At 33.2% G+C, this 15,107-nt stretch overlaps 4 protein-coding genes across 4 annotated transcripts; 1 reads left to right on the top strand and 3 right to left on the bottom strand.

Annotated features, from left to right (window-relative positions):
* Positions 1–317: 317 nt before the first annotated feature.
* Positions 318–2,481, bottom strand: LOC133303742 (pentatricopeptide repeat-containing protein At1g71460, chloroplastic). The gene has a single exon (XM_061503708.1). It carries the CDS (start codon positions 2,479–2,481, stop codon positions 394–396), a length of 2,088 nt encoding a protein of 695 aa, XP_061359692.1. The 3' UTR covers positions 318–393.
* A 4,302-nt stretch (positions 2,482–6,783) lies between these two features.
* LOC133303759 (uncharacterized) lies at positions 6,784–7,883 on the top strand. The gene has a single exon (XM_061503730.1). The coding sequence runs from the start codon at positions 7,012–7,014 to the stop codon at positions 7,594–7,596; it is 585 nt and encodes a 194-aa protein (XP_061359714.1). The 5' UTR covers positions 6,784–7,011; the 3' UTR covers positions 7,597–7,883.
* Positions 7,884–8,809: 926 nt separating this feature from the next.
* LOC133303760 (uncharacterized) lies at positions 8,810–9,786 on the bottom strand. The gene has a single exon (XM_061503732.1). The coding sequence runs from the start codon at positions 9,696–9,698 to the stop codon at positions 9,126–9,128; it is 573 nt and encodes a 190-aa protein (XP_061359716.1). The 5' UTR covers positions 9,699–9,786; the 3' UTR covers positions 8,810–9,125.
* A 694-nt stretch (positions 9,787–10,480) lies between these two features.
* LOC133303754 (uncharacterized) lies at positions 10,481–14,394 on the bottom strand. Its single transcript, XM_061503726.1, has 5 exons — positions 14,104–14,394; positions 12,870–13,753; positions 11,713–12,113; positions 11,143–11,212; positions 10,481–10,911 (listed from the first exon to the last, which is right to left on the bottom strand). The coding sequence occupies exons 2-5, from the start codon at positions 13,649–13,651 to the stop codon at positions 10,848–10,850; spliced, it is 1,317 nt and encodes a 438-aa protein (XP_061359710.1). The 5' UTR covers positions 13,652–13,753; positions 14,104–14,394; the 3' UTR covers positions 10,481–10,847.
* Between the last annotated feature and the right edge of the window lie 713 nt (positions 14,395–15,107).

The raw sequence follows: 15,107 nt of genomic DNA on the forward strand, positions 1-15,107 counted from the left end.
TATGTTAAAATTTCATATGAAGAGGTCATATTAAGATTCTGTATTTATTTCTCTCTTCCTGCACATTAAATAAGTGAGGTTTAATTATTAAAATTTATCAATACTAATGAAAAAAGAATTAGACATAAACTTTTAACATAAATAAATTATGTAAAATTTTAACATGAGTATATTCACTTCATTGACACCTTCATTGGAAGCCTTCTCAATAAAGGATGTAAATAATTTTGTTTAATTCATGCAACTCTGCGATTTCGGAACAGTTGTTTTATATAGTATGGTGCAAAATTACAAACAAATTGCAACTTACAGATTCGGAACCAAAAAGTTACATGTTTGCAGTTCGGGAATTTTTAACAAATCTTTCAGAAGGAAAAGGTTATGTTGCCTCTTCTATAAGGAAGAACTCATTTGTACAAATCTCTGAGCTTTCTCTAGTTGACCATACCGGGTAAGAAGTCGGATCATTATATTGAAGTGTTCCTTAGTTGCATCAATTTTACATCTAGGCATTATATTGAAGATTCTACATGCATCATCAACAAATCCAGCTCTGTCACATATAGATAGAATGGCTTCAAAAGTGAAGTGGGTTGGAGAAAAACCATTTGATCTCATCTGATCAAAAATGTTGATTGCATCCTGATACAATTCATTATATCCATAGGCCCTTATAAGAGCAGTCCATGTCATAGATCCTTTAACGGGAACTGCATTAAACACCAACTTTGCCTTATTAACATATCCAAAAGTGCCATACATATTGATAAGTTCTGCAGAAACAAAATGAACTGATTCAAAGGCTCTTTTCAAGAACTGCCCATGAATCTCCTTCCCAAGCTTTATAAGTTTTAATCCACCACAAACACTCAACATCCTTGCTATGGCAACTGAGTCTGGCCTATGCTTTGACAATTGCATTGACCTTATCACACCAAGTGCTTCATATAGATACCCATTTTCTACATATGAATCAATCATTGACGTCCATGAAATCACGTTTCTTCGCTCCATATTATCAAATAGTCTTACAGAATACTCAATCACACCGCACTTAGAGTACATCATCATCAAAGAAGAAGTTATGGATACGTTAGGCAGAAACCAATGTTTCAAAGCATAAGCATGAATCTGCTTCCCTTGTTCAAGAGCCCTCAACTGAGCACAAATTGGAAGAACCGTGGCAACAGTCACCACATCAGGCCTGAACCCTTCTTGCTGCATCCAAATTGTGGACCTTAGTGCCTGCTCTAGCCTTCCATTTGAAGCATAACCTGACATCAAAGCTGTCCAACAAACCACATTTCTCTCCAATGTGCTATAAAAAATCCGTCTTGCTGAACTCATATCCCCACACTTGCAATACATATCAATCAAAGCAGATTGAATTGGCAGTTGCTTAGAGTACCATTTTGCCTTCATTACATAAGCATGAACCTCCTGACCTAACCTTATTGCACTAACTTCCCCAATTACAGGAATAACAGTAGCCATTATAACTGAATTCGGGTCTACTCCTTCCTCTACCATCCACCTTACATACTCCAATACTTCCCTCTGCAACCTGTTATGCGCGAAACCTGCAAGCATAGCTCCCCACACAACAACATCTCTATCGGAAATTTCCTCAAACACACGGTGTGCAAGCTTAACCTTGCCACATTTAAAGTACATATCAATCAAACTAGTCCTGAGGATGGAGCTATCAACCAAACCATTCTTGATCAAAAGGGCATGAGTCTTCAAGCCTTGAAAAAGCGCCGGTGCACCGGCGAAGCTCTTGATGACACTGGAGAAACTGTACACATTCAACTCAACCCCCAAAGACCTCATCTCTGAATAAGTGTTGAGCACATCAATGTATTGCCTCTTACCCGAAATCACAGTCCCTCTAAGCAACGCGTTCCATGGATAAACGTTCCAACAGGGTAACCCATCAAAAACTTTTCTAGCTTCTTCCAATGACCCACAAGAAGTGTACATATGAACCAGTTTAGTGCGCAAAAAATCGTTGTTTTCAAGGCCATTGATTCGAATATGGGTGTGAACTTCCCTTCCTTGTGAGATTGAATTGGTGCGGATGCAAGCAGCAATGAGGGAAGAGAAGGTTGTGATGTTAACAGGGATACCCTGTTGGTCAACGTAGTCCATGATGGTGAGAGCTTCCTTGAGCTTGTTCTCGCGAGCGAATCGCTTAATGTCCTTGTAAATGGAACGTGGGTTTTTGGTGTGGAGGGGTAAGGAGCATGGGAAAACATCTTTTTCTTTGAAAGGTTTCACCTTGTACTTGTTGTTATTCTTCTTGGTGGTGATTTTGGGCACGTTTCTGTGATGGGTTGTTGTTGTTGTTGTTGTGGGTGATTTAGGGGGTGGTGGTGATGGTGATTGCGTGGAAGGTTTGAAGCAGAAGACTTGGAAATTCGAAGAGAAACGGTGGAGTTGAAGGGATAGAGATGCAGTGGCTGTAACAGAGTTTTCCATGGATTGGATATTTTGCCACCAAATTGAGTGGATATTTTGAATGATGCCATAAAAGGGTTAAAGTACAAGTATTTTGGCCAACAGAGAAATTAATTTTAAATAAATATTTTTAAATAGAAGTAGTATCCTTTGACAGCAGTGTTAAATAAAAAAAAATCAACGACTCTGGTTTGTAAGCATGTGACATCATTAATCTTTTTTGATCTAACGGCTCTCAAATGAGGTGTCAAACTTCAAATTTGACACTAATGTCAAATGATCCTACCTCTTTTAAATATAAACTAAGGAAAAATGATTTCTGCATTAAGAGAGAAAAAATAGACTCGGGTCTAGCGGTGTTATTGGCCGACCTGGATTCTGATCTTGAAAGATTAAATTTGTATTTAAATGTGTTAGACTGACCTAGTCTGTAACCTATTATACATATAATTATTGACATGTGTCTTGATTTATTTATAAAAAATAAAAGTATGGTTTAGTCTGTTAAAAAAAATAAGACAATAAAAATTTATCTAAACAAAATATATGATCAATAGCATTAATAATTTCACAAAGATTCATAAATTTAATGTATATCCAAATAGCATAATATAGAATAAAATCATTCAAAAAATATGCTTAATCAATAATCTAAAGTAGTACAAAATATGCACATCCAAAAGAATTAAAGACTATAAATTCTGCGTAAATAATTTAATATATTGCAATGTTGCATCTTCTTACATAAAACAAAAAATAGGTCAGATTATTCTTGACATTCAATTATAATATCATAAGATATAAATAAGTAGTATAAAAAATATAAAATAAAAATAAGAAGAGATAATATACCAAGTCGGCCAAATAGGCTCTAAGGCCAAGCTTTTAATTAAAGCTCGGAGTTTTTTATTAAATGAGTTTTTACACGAGTCTAAGTTTGTATCCAATAATAAAAAAGTGTATATGCATACCCAGAATTACTTTAAAGCATGACTACCATAAATTGCTACTCTGCTGTCAAGTTTGAAGGCAAATTTTGTGAATTTTATAACTTAAGTACTTGGCCAAAAATTACAAACTATGTATCATTTTAAAACTAGAGAAATGTAGTTTAATGATCAAAATTCTTAGGATTTTTTTAGGGGTAAGAGAGTTTTCCCAAATTTTTAAACAAATCAATGCTGTTTAAAATTGGTATATTATTCCTTGTCAACTTTTATGATCTGTTTTTTAAAAATCATAACTCCTTCATTTCTTGTCCAAATCTAGCAAGTCAGATATTATTTTAAAGCCCTTTTAATGTCTAATTTTAGACGCCAAAGTATCTTGATTTTTGGATCTATGGGTGAGTCCTAATATAAGTCAGAGTTGCTAATAGTGACATAAACAAGAAGCAGAAGCATATACAGTATTAGTAAAACTCAAACAGTCCTCTTAAGAAAGCAAATATCATCCAAGAAGACTCACTTAAATCTCACAATATAACTTACTATTTCTGTAGCTGAAACCTACATAACCAGCATTAATTATCAAGCAAACAACTACACACAAACAACTCAAAAAGTAACAATTTTTAAGCATCTTGGCAGTGGTCACTCAAACTAAAACTGGTAGCGCATCATTAATCCTTAAGTTTTGAGATTTGGACAAACGAAACTAGATATGTAGGGCTTTCCATTGATATCTTATTCGTTAAATTTGGTAGAGAAACGAGGAAGTTGAGGATTTTTACCCTTCGTTTTTGCCCTCAACATGGTACAGTTCTCGAGCAGGCCTTATTCTAACTAGAACTAGGAACACACCATAATTCCATAAATCATGATATTTTGACATGTAAAACTAGACATTAGGAGCTTTAAAACGATATATTACTTTCTAGATTTGGACAAGAAATGAAAAAGTTGTGGGTTTTTTATTTTATTTTTACTAACAGGTCATATAATTTGATAATAGACAACATACCAATTCTTGGCGGTCTTGTTTTAAAGTAATATTAGGATGGCACTACTGCCACATAACTTATAAGAATTTAATACATGAAAGTAGCTAAGCTTTTCATTGATACCTTATTTGTTCTATTTGGATAATCATTGGCTGGGTTATCACTTTCAGAGTTTGGCTATACTAGGTAACTCGTGTAGGAATTCGTTTTGTGAAAATTAAAAAAAAAAATTCAAGCTCTTAGAAAGGAGGGATTTAAATCAATGTTATTAAATTTCGACCCATCATCGATCCGGTCAGAATACCGAGTCAATGGATCACTGATTCAATCAGTGGGTCACTGAATCAATCACATAAACTGGATATATATATAATTTATATTTTATACTCAATCATATAATAAATATCTTAAATAGTATAAATGAATCAAGAACCAAGAACCAAATGTAACTTAGTGGTAAATACTATAATTTATATCTTCACAACAAGGGTTCGATTCTTTGTTGGGCATCCTCATTATTGAGCATCCTCATAAGACTCGAGTTCGAATTCCAGGCTGTAATATTGGAAATATTTTTTCCAAAACTTATTCATCGATTAATACTAGTTTTCTGGGTCGATACCGGACCAATAATATATCCGATCCATTATAAGAATTGGATCGATTTCTAGGCCAACCGGCTGGGCCGGTCTAATTTTAAGAATACTGATTTAAATCATTTTCAGGTAACCAATCAAGTCACTTTCTCCGATAGAATAATTTTGTTACTTTATTAGTCTTTAAATAAGAAAAATATTATTTTATTTTATTGTTCCCCTCTGTTTCCAACCCATCTTTTTTCCTATCTATCTCCACTTATTCCTTCCACCAATGAAAAACATGCAAACGTAACCTTATGTCATTGTTTATTAGTATAGTACTTGTGTGTATATGAACTGTGTTAGGTTAGGCATTATTTCAAATATGACAATAAAATAAAACATTTTGAGTGGAACATGATATGTTAACGTGATATAAGTTAAACTATAGGTTCGTACGAATCTATATCTAAAAAAAATAAAAAATTGACCTAAGCTAATTAGTCTGTTTAAGCTCTCAAAAATTGAAAAACAAAACAAAACAAATGTTATTTTATTATTTAAATAATATTATTATTTATTTTATTCAAAATAAATAATACAACATAAGTTTGCCTATAAATTTATAGGTTAGACCTCATAAAAAAAGAGGTATAATCTGTGTTCTAAAGAGACACTTTTATTATTATTATTTTTAGTAAGAGATTTTTTTTGTTTATGAACCATGAGTATCCTTTATAAGAGACAATTAAATAGGCTTTTTTTAATGTGTAAGTATCCTTCAATTGAGGGGAAACATTTTTCCTCTGACCCCTAAAGAATTTCAAAATTACTTAGGCCAAGGATCGAATCTGGACCAAACAACCATGAGCGCTCAACTTTGTCGATTGAGCTACCCTTAAAGGTTAAAGTGTTATATTTTACTTGATATATTAGTCAAGTTTGATAATTGTCTTGTGAAAGGAATATCCTTGAAGTATATCTAATGAAATATCAAGAAATAATCTGTTATATTTTACTAGAAATACTTTAATGCCAAAGTAACGTCTAATGACTATAATCATTACTTGTCTACCAAATGTTGTGCGCAAGAGAGTTAATTTGATTCCCTTGACAGAGCAATTTGTAATTGATCAAATTAATAATTGGGAGTCAACCTTTATTCTTCCTTACTAATTGATCAAATTAATTTTCCTTGGCAGAGCAATTTGAAAAAAAAGTAATGATTATAGTCATTAGAATTAGACATTAGTTTGGCATTAAAGTCGCGTGGAGGCAAGAAATTGACTGAAAGCAACATTCGAAACCACAAGGAAGGTTGGCTACTCAATATTGGACTTTTCTTTATGGAATTTCTAAGATACTTACCAAGTCTTCTCTGGCTCGTTCAACCAAAAATATTAACAGTATAAAGATAATATATTCTATACAAAGCGTTTCAAGAAAAATCTTATTTTAGAATAGTGATATTCTCAATGTTACTTATAATTACTTGAAAATTCTATTTTTTATGATACAATGCCTATCCAATAACAAAGAAGCTGCAGAACTAGCTCCACAAAATTAGGATCGAAGAAGAAGAAGAACAAACTTGTACAGAAGTAATTAGACAGACAATAATCAATGCACATGCCAAATGATATGATTTTCTAGAGAGGTGTTGAAAATTACCCTAAGTTGTAAAATACAACTTAAATTTAATGCTTCTCTTTTAATAAATTTATTTTATTTATTAAGATAATATAGACAAGACAAAATTCAACACGCAAATATAGATAATACTTATCATCAAAGTCTTCGTATTCAAAGTCATCCTCTTAGAAATTCATGTTCCCTGTTTTCCCTTGATTCTATATATGTAAGTATCACAAAGAAAGTAAATACAAGCACCCATCTCGCTCTATATCCTTCTAGTTTTCTGTGATATTGTGATTTGTGAACAAATTTCTATTACTATTTGTTGTTCAACTGGAGCAGTTTTTCAATTGAGCCATTCTTTGATCTTCCAAATTTCACTCACCAAGTGTTATCATGGCAAATTTTGGAACTACACAGAGGATACCAACCTCCTCAACACCTTCATCCACTGTAGACACTCATGAACCAAAAGAACCTCATGAAAAGATGCACAGTGATTTCAAAATCTCTTGCCCCTTTAACATTCCTTTGACAGCAGAAGCTGCATCAGTTCGCATTATAAAAAACTTGGTGAATTTGGGGTTATATTACACACTCTTTGTGTGGATCATACTCTTCATAACCCTCATCCCTCAACGTAAGGTGTCCTTGATTCTGTTGGTTATCATGACATATGTGACAACCCTTTATCTTTTACTGCTAAGGGCATACCCCAATTCTGTTGTGCTTCATAGAATCATAGATAAAAGGTTTGTGTTGACTTTGTTAGCAGTTGCAACTGCAGTGCAGTTGATTTTGACTGAAGCAGTTATTCATCTTGCAGTGACTTTAGCTTGTAGTATACCTCTTGTTTTGATTCATGCAGTTTTATGGGTTGGTTTTGAGGCCTTTGAGATTGAGGACGCTTCTGTTACAGGAGAACTTGTTCCTCTTGCTGGCCATGATGAAAGTGGTGCTGGGAACTCAGATGCTGTTTGATTTTATTTACATCCTGAACTTTTCTACAACAATGTAAAAGAAAAAAAAAACGATATGGATGTTATAAAACAATGCAGATAGATAGATGTAATGTTTGTAAGGAGCATGAATACATGTACCAAGTATGTCTGCAATTATGTTTGAATAAAACTTGAGGAAAAAGTGTTAAGTTCTATTTTCTTTCCCCTTAGATTTTAAGTGTAACTATTGAAATATGTTTTCTCCTAACATTTTGATTAATCACATTACTCTTTCAAGGTCAATTGCAAATTGTAGAACCAATTATTCCTATAATTCCTCTTTGATAAAACAAAAAATAAGGGGGGGGAGGGGGGGGTTGAATTAATTGTAGGACAAGTTCTGACTATTGAAAGAATGATTTTAACCCCCGAGTTGTCTCATGGCATTATAAACCTGCCACCAAGGATTGTCAAATAGCAAGAGTTCAAATCTTGAAGAGATTCTTAGTAGTTCAAATAACTTCAACAACGTCTTTTTTTTTATGATATATACATTGCTTTCGCAATTTCAACTTGAGTATAGTGAAAGTCAAAGGTCTTCCTAAGAATATTTCTCTAAGAATCGAACTTTAAATCTTAGGATTCAAACAATCACTTTTAACCACTGCGATGGGCACCAATTCAGTGTCATGTCTTTGTTTTCGCTGTTCGTTTTTGAGCTTTTGCCCTCTCCACTTGCTAAAAAAAATTATCACCATTAGCTCTTAGTAAGGCTTTTAGTATGCCTATGTTTGTTCATACATATAATATTTTATTAATTTCATTCCCCACAAAATAATTTTATCATTTTGGTCACTGAAGCTTTCCATTCTTAATAATGCCTTGTAATCTTACAGGGTTGGTTTAGCTTGATGATATGTGATGCGTAAATAGACAAACATTCACAAATTCAAATTTTAATTATGTTCATCAACCTTCGGCATCAATAGAGAAAACAAATTATCTTAAAGAAACAACATCTGTTAGACTCGGATTTCTTCACACACAAAAATTTCTGCATTTGTTCTTCTAATATACCGTAAGTTCTATTGTTTTACTCTCTGGTACAGATTTTTTTTATATAATATAGATCCATCTTGACTGCTCAGATTCTGACCCTTGTGAAATCGGATATATTCCAATTTCTAATGTCTTACTTGTTATCACAAGTCACTCAACAAATTTAAGGAAAAGTCATATTTTAATTGGGGAAAAATTATAATTACAAACTCAACTATGTATTCCTAGGAATAGACTCGGTTAGAAATGCATTCTCGGGTAAGAGTTTGCAAACAAGTAGTTTGTAAATATAACTTACCTCTTATATAAAAACTTCTACCTAACTAATTTAATAAGATAGTATATATAAAGTCTTATTAAATGAATTATGAATAAAAAAACAAATGAAAGTTGTACAAACTTAAAATAATTCCAAGCACACACACTGTAACCTGCATTGCAATAATCGCTTACAATTTGCAATTGCAAGTTAAAACTATAGAGAGGATTAATATATATTAACAACAAAAATCAAACATTCTCTGCTTCTTTATGGCCAGCAAGATGAGCCATTTCTTGAGTACAAGAAGAAGTATCCTCAATCTCAAAGGCATAGTGACTAACCCATAAAACTGCATGCAACAAAACTATAGGCACAGCACAAGCTAAAGTCACTGCAAGATGAATACCTGCTTCAGTCAAAATCAGCTGCACAACTGTTGCAAATATTAACAAAGCCAATACAAATCTTTTATCTATGCTTCTATGAAGCACAACAGAATTGGGACATGCCCTTAGCATTAAACAGTAAAGGGTAGTCACATAGGTCATGATAACCAACAGAATCAAGGACATCTTACGCTGAGGGATGAGAGTTATGAAGAGTATGATCCACAAAAAGAGTGTGTAATATACCCCAAGATTCTTCAAGTTTCTTATGATGCGAATTGCTGCAGCTTCTGAAGTCAAGGGAATGTTAAAGGGCCAGTAGATTTTCAAATCACTGTATAGCTTTTCTTGAGGTCCTTTTGGTTCATGAGTATTAATAGTGGATGAAGGTGTCAAGGAGGTGGGTATTCTCTGCGTAGTTCCAAAATTTGCCATAACACTTGAAGTGAAATTCGGAAGATCAGAGAATGGCTAAATTTGTTCCAAATGTCTCAGACAACTAGAAGGATAAAATTAAGATGGGTACGTGTATTTACTTAATTTCTTAGTGAATTTGGATCAAATTCATACATATATAGAATCTTAGATCAGTTTCTAGTCCAGGGAAAGGACCCTATATCATAGAAGACATAGCAAATATCAAGGAAATTTCATGAAGAAAAGTTCAATATTAAGGAACCTTCTTTGTTGTTTCTAATGTTGCTTTCAGACAATTTTTTGGCCCCACGTGACTATATGCAAACTAGTGTGTAATTTAAGTAAACTTCATTTTTGTTTGACAATTTTAGAAAATAACGGAGGAAAATGATGTTGAGTTTGAAATCTATATATATACTTGGTTTTTATAATGATTATAATTTTTGTTCTTAATAATCTTAGTAAATCACTTAGTTTATATTAAAATGTGATTCTTTTTTTATTACCTATAAAATGATGATTAAAATGTGACTGTAGATACCGTGAGGTATGTGTGAGCGCTTCATAAACTAAGAATTTGAAGTCAAATTCCAAAGGTGAAGAAAGCCTAGTATATTCTAATATTAGCTAGCAACATGTACAAATAACAATACCAATATTTATACATCACTTAATATGTTATACTAATATATGATTAATACTTTACTGACTAAATAACACACGTTATTGGCTCAAAACTACACCATTAACAGGAGTAAAAATAGCGTTAAAACTAATTTACAACAATCATCTTCCTACAAACAATTAGCCAGCAACACATAAAAACAATAGAAAGTTTCAAGATTAAATGCTTTCAAATTACTACAAACACTTAATTTATCTCACTTTGGCTATAAATATAACCATGATAATAACAAAGCATCTGATCAACATTCTTTTGGAGAATTTAAAATCCATTCACTACTTGTGAGTTGTCTTCCATGCAATCCTTCTTTTGCTCAGTTTTGTGAGCCCCTTGAGGTGACATATATAAGTATAAAGTGGTAAGCATTCCTTAAGATTTATACAGAGACTTTAAGTATACAAACTTCAAGTTATTTGATCCCCACGAGAATAATCAAAGGAACAAGAACATGTGTATAATTTTGGGGAGGAGAGGGTCAGCAATCAACTTTGACGAAACTTGGGCCACACTGTGATTACTCCTGGTCTCATCTCCTCAAATCGGTATCTGCAGAACAATAAAATGAACAAATAAGATAATAAGAACCAAGGTAAACCTTACTTATTCCTGTTTTTTCTAGAGACCCACAATGGGTAAGCCTCATGCACTAGGAAACCATTTTTTATTCTTATTTCAATGTCCTCAACGAAGTTAGAAGAGTATTTGAAAAAAAAATAAAAAAGTCATGATGGAAGGAAAGGCATAGTATATAATATAGTGCAGGTAAAAATATTCCACCTGTTTTCATTAAGGAAACTTCTCACAGCTATAGGAAGTGCAGCTTGTCCTCGGCTGTGGTTGCCAATGCCTGTAATAATATGAAAAGGCAATTAAGGCCATCCTTAATGCTGCTTGCTAACCCCATGTGTGAATACAGGTTTACTTAATAAACAATTAAAATACTGATTTTATATTCAAGAAAATTGACAACTACTCTATGAAATAAATGAATTCATTGACCTGTTCATGGGAAAGAAGGAATCCATAACACAAACAGAGGCATGCAACAAAAAGTAACATAGCTGGGGATTAGGAGAAAAAGTTGGAAAAAAACACCAAAGTAGAAGTTCTTCACTTCTTTGGTTAAAAGCCACGTTTTTGCAGTCAATTACTACATTGTGTTCCTTCATTGTTCATATTACCTGCATAGGATACCTCCCAACATATTAAAAACCTAAATGCTACCTACGGTTGAAGTGCACATTAGCCTGTGCATTTGCAATCCAAAAGCAATTCCAGAGGCAGAAAAAGCACAAGCATAAACATAAACTTTATAGGTTATCCATGGTAAAAAAGAAGTGAAGGTACCTGTTATGACATGCAAAGCTAATGATCTAAGCCTTAATGGTGCTTGTTTATCCAAAATTTCCCTGTCCTTGAAATTAAGAGATCCCAGAGTTGAATGTGCAAGCTCATTCTCCTTCACACCATTCAAAGTGGCTGATCTCTTTGAGAAGCCTTGACTTTCAATTTTATGGAGATGCTTTTGCAATGCTTGAATAGCTTCTGCTGCATGAAGACCATGCAAATCCAGCCTCCATATATCATTTTCACTGTTCCTGATACTTAAAATTTTTGTGGCTGCCTTAGAATTAAGTTCTTCGGCAGAATACCATTCCTCCCGAGCTTTCATTGAATGTTGTTCAGCAGAAAAATGATCACCTCTTAGAAAAGCACTATTGGCTGCCCTAGAATGTCGAGACGCTGACCTGTTCAATTAACAGGATATAAAATCTCGAATCCTAGTGAATATCTAAAAGGTGTAATATGGAAATGCAATACTTGCAATAAAACAAGACAGTTAAATCCAAAAGGTTTAATATGGCCAATTACAAAATCCCAAGGATTGAAGATGATTATTCTGTCCTAAAATATAAGCAGATATTTAAAACGTCTTTTACAAATGAAAAGTCTCAAAGAGGCAAATAATAGATAGTGTAGATTAAATAGATCTTTGAATCTGACTGAATATCTAAGAGAATATGCAAAAAATAAAAAATAAAAATCTATTATATAAAGTCAGAATAGGCTAAAGCTCTTTCTCAAAAAGTTTTTGCAAATCCAAAACCAAATCACTGCCAAAAAACAAAATAGAAGGCACCGCCATGGAAGTATATCCATTACTTGATCCTACTTGTGCATTATACAGGTTATTTAAATCAAAAATCTAAGATTGCGAGATTTTTTATTTAAATCAAATATTCGGCACATTTAGGATAATGCAGATCACAAGTTGACGATTGGCACGAGAAGTTCTCAATGCTAGCATTGATCAATATGTTTCACTGCATGTAGATTCCATCCCTCACTATATATGTTTTACCACATCATCTTATATAAAGTAAACATAGACAATAGAAGAGAAAAATGCTAATAAATAAATGACCATACAACCAAACACACGCAAGCAAGTGAGAACTAATCAATGCCATCTCAAGAAAGAATGCATGAGTTAGCATTCATGCCTCATTGTCGTCAATGCATCCTTTCGATGGCTAACGTAAATATCATCGTCCTCCCATTCAGGCTCAACAGGAACAGAATTCAAGAGCTCCATTTTGCATCTCAGGCTATCAACATCATAAAGCTTATGACCTGAGGAAGCATTTCTATCCTCCACGTCTTTATCATTATCTTTGAGATTACCAACAAGATAAGAATGGAAGGGAATATCATCCTTGACCTTTTCTAAAGTAAGACTTTCATCAGTTTTCTCATATGGAATATCAACTGAAGTAGTTGTTGGTCTTGGATCGCTGGATACTTTGCATTCTTCGAAGTTGACGGCAACGGCCATTGTTTCCAATAAAGATGAGGCCTTGTCAACATTATTATTAACAGCAGCCAATATATCCTCTATCAAGCTATTTTCAGCCCAAAGATGTTGCTCTTTGAGCTTTTTGATAGCTAAATTAACATCTTCCTGAGCAGAAGTACCACAATATTTTCCACCAGAATCAGAACCTAACATTGCCTTTTCGATATTCCCATCCTCTTTCAAAGGTGGAAAAATTTTAGTAGGAAGAAGTACCGAAGAGAAAGGCTTCACAGGGACATGGTTCTTGTTGATTAACTTATCACCATGTTGCATAGAATCAGAAATGCCTATAGGTGGGAAAGGGTCCTTGTCAACATCAGATTCAAGATTGTTCTTCTTTTTCTGTTTGAGATCAAAAGCTGCCCAACCAGATGATTGACCCCTAGCCCACGACATCTTCTTAAGGGAAGATCTGGCCGAAACGGTCATCTTGGTCCGTACACCATAATTTGAGCACAAACCACTATGCTTTCCCTCTCTCTGAAGACTGATGCATATACAGAAGAACTCAGGAAGCCGCAACCTGGAGACCTGGCTTGCAAAAAGTCCAAGTCGTTAATGGTAACCATCATAAACATGTGCTAGTAGTTAGAAAATCAATGTATGATATATTGAGGAAAACACAATGTGATCAAACATCTGGTATTACAAGACATAATTTGAACTAGCTCAATTTTATAAGTCAATCATGTAAAACACCATCAATTGAAGACAGAAACAGAATTCAAAGCAAGCAAAACACAAAACATATGCTTTAATAATCTCAAAACAAGTCATTCCCAGCAAACCCAGAAACTAAATTTGAAAAAACAAAAAAAACAAAAAAAGAGAAGAAAGAAGAAAATTTGAGCTGAAAGCAGAAAACCCAGATGAAAACTAACCTTTTTATTTATCAAAACGGGTTCACAGAATATAACACAATAAAGAAGGTAGCTTCAATGCTATTTGGGAAGACCAAAACCCAGAAACCGTAACCAAGGAATGAATCTATACAAGGGTTGAAAAAGCGATGGAACGACAAAACCAAACACTTGTTGTTGGAAGGAATTTGCGACGAAATCCAGTTGCAGTGAACCAAATTTGCATCCGTTATCCATAAATCTGCTCTGTGGAGATTGCAAAGAGGGGAAGAAAAAATTTGGGGTTTTTCTCCTTTTTCCTCCCAATGGGTCTCTCAGAAACCACAGATAGAATCTACAGACAGAAAATTAGGGATTTGATAGCCGCCGACGTTGACGACAACTTAGGAATTTACGAATTTCGCCCTCGTTTTTTCAATAGTTATCGAGTTTAAACTGATTTTGGTTTTAAAATAACTAACTAAAAATATATGAAATTTTGTATGGATATCATTAAAAACAAATCAATATATTTTTCAATATAATAATTTTGGAAAAAATATTTTTACTTGTATAGAATTATGTCATTTTAAATGGAAAAAGATATAATCTAATATTTTTATTTAAATTTTAAATTAAAAAAGTCATTTACTTTCTCTCCTACTATTTTCATTATTTATATTTTTCTCTCATTCAAAATAATATAATTTTATATTTTTTTTTAAAAATAATTACTTAGGGCCATGCCCCTCCTTATTTACAAACAAAAATAAACACTAAACTCAATAATTTTTTATTTGTTAACGTCATCATTAAGCTAAAATTAAAGTTAATCTCCTAAATATTTAAAACATATTCATAGTGAAGAAGGATTATATTTACAACCCAAATAGTTTATAAACTCTTACAATCATATCTTAATTGTTGATTTTCGTCAATCAACGGTTGTCATTTATTGTGAATTTCGATTTGTGAAAATCTTAACCGTTGATTGACGGAAATCAGCGGTTAAGATATAGTTGTAAGAAGTTGTAAACGAAAATAGG

The sequence above is a fragment of the Gastrolobium bilobum genome, unplaced genomic scaffold (assembly GCF_033153095.1).
Source record: "Gastrolobium bilobum isolate Gb01-03AN ecotype WA unplaced genomic scaffold, APGP_CSIRO_Gbil_v1 utg17830, whole genome shotgun sequence".
NCBI classification, from domain to species: Eukaryota; Viridiplantae; Streptophyta; class Magnoliopsida; order Fabales; family Fabaceae; genus Gastrolobium; species Gastrolobium bilobum.

Bases quoted from the DNA above. Each gene is read 5' to 3' on its own strand.
- LOC133303760 (XM_061503732.1), bottom strand. From the start codon at position 9,698: ATGGCAAATTTTGGAACTACGCAGAGAATACCCACCTCCTTGACACCT.
- LOC133303754 (XM_061503726.1), bottom strand. From the start codon at position 13,651: ATGACCGTTTCGGCCAGATCTTCCCTTAAGAAGATGTCGTGGGCTAGG. The intron at 12,114-12,869 runs GCATGAATGCTA...TTAATTGAACAG, and splicing joins GATGCATTGACGACAATGAG to GTCAGCGTCTCGACATTCTA. The intron at 10,912-11,142 runs GTGGAATATTTT...ATTGTTCTGCAG, and splicing joins AGTTTCCTTAATGAAAACAG to ATACCGATTTGAGGAGATGA.
- LOC133303742 (XM_061503708.1), bottom strand. From the start codon at position 2,481: ATGGAAAACTCTGTTACAGCCACTGCATCTCTATCCCTTCAACTCCAC.
- LOC133303759 (XM_061503730.1), top strand. From the start codon at position 7,012: ATGGCAAATTTTGGAACTACACAGAGGATACCAACCTCCTCAACACCT.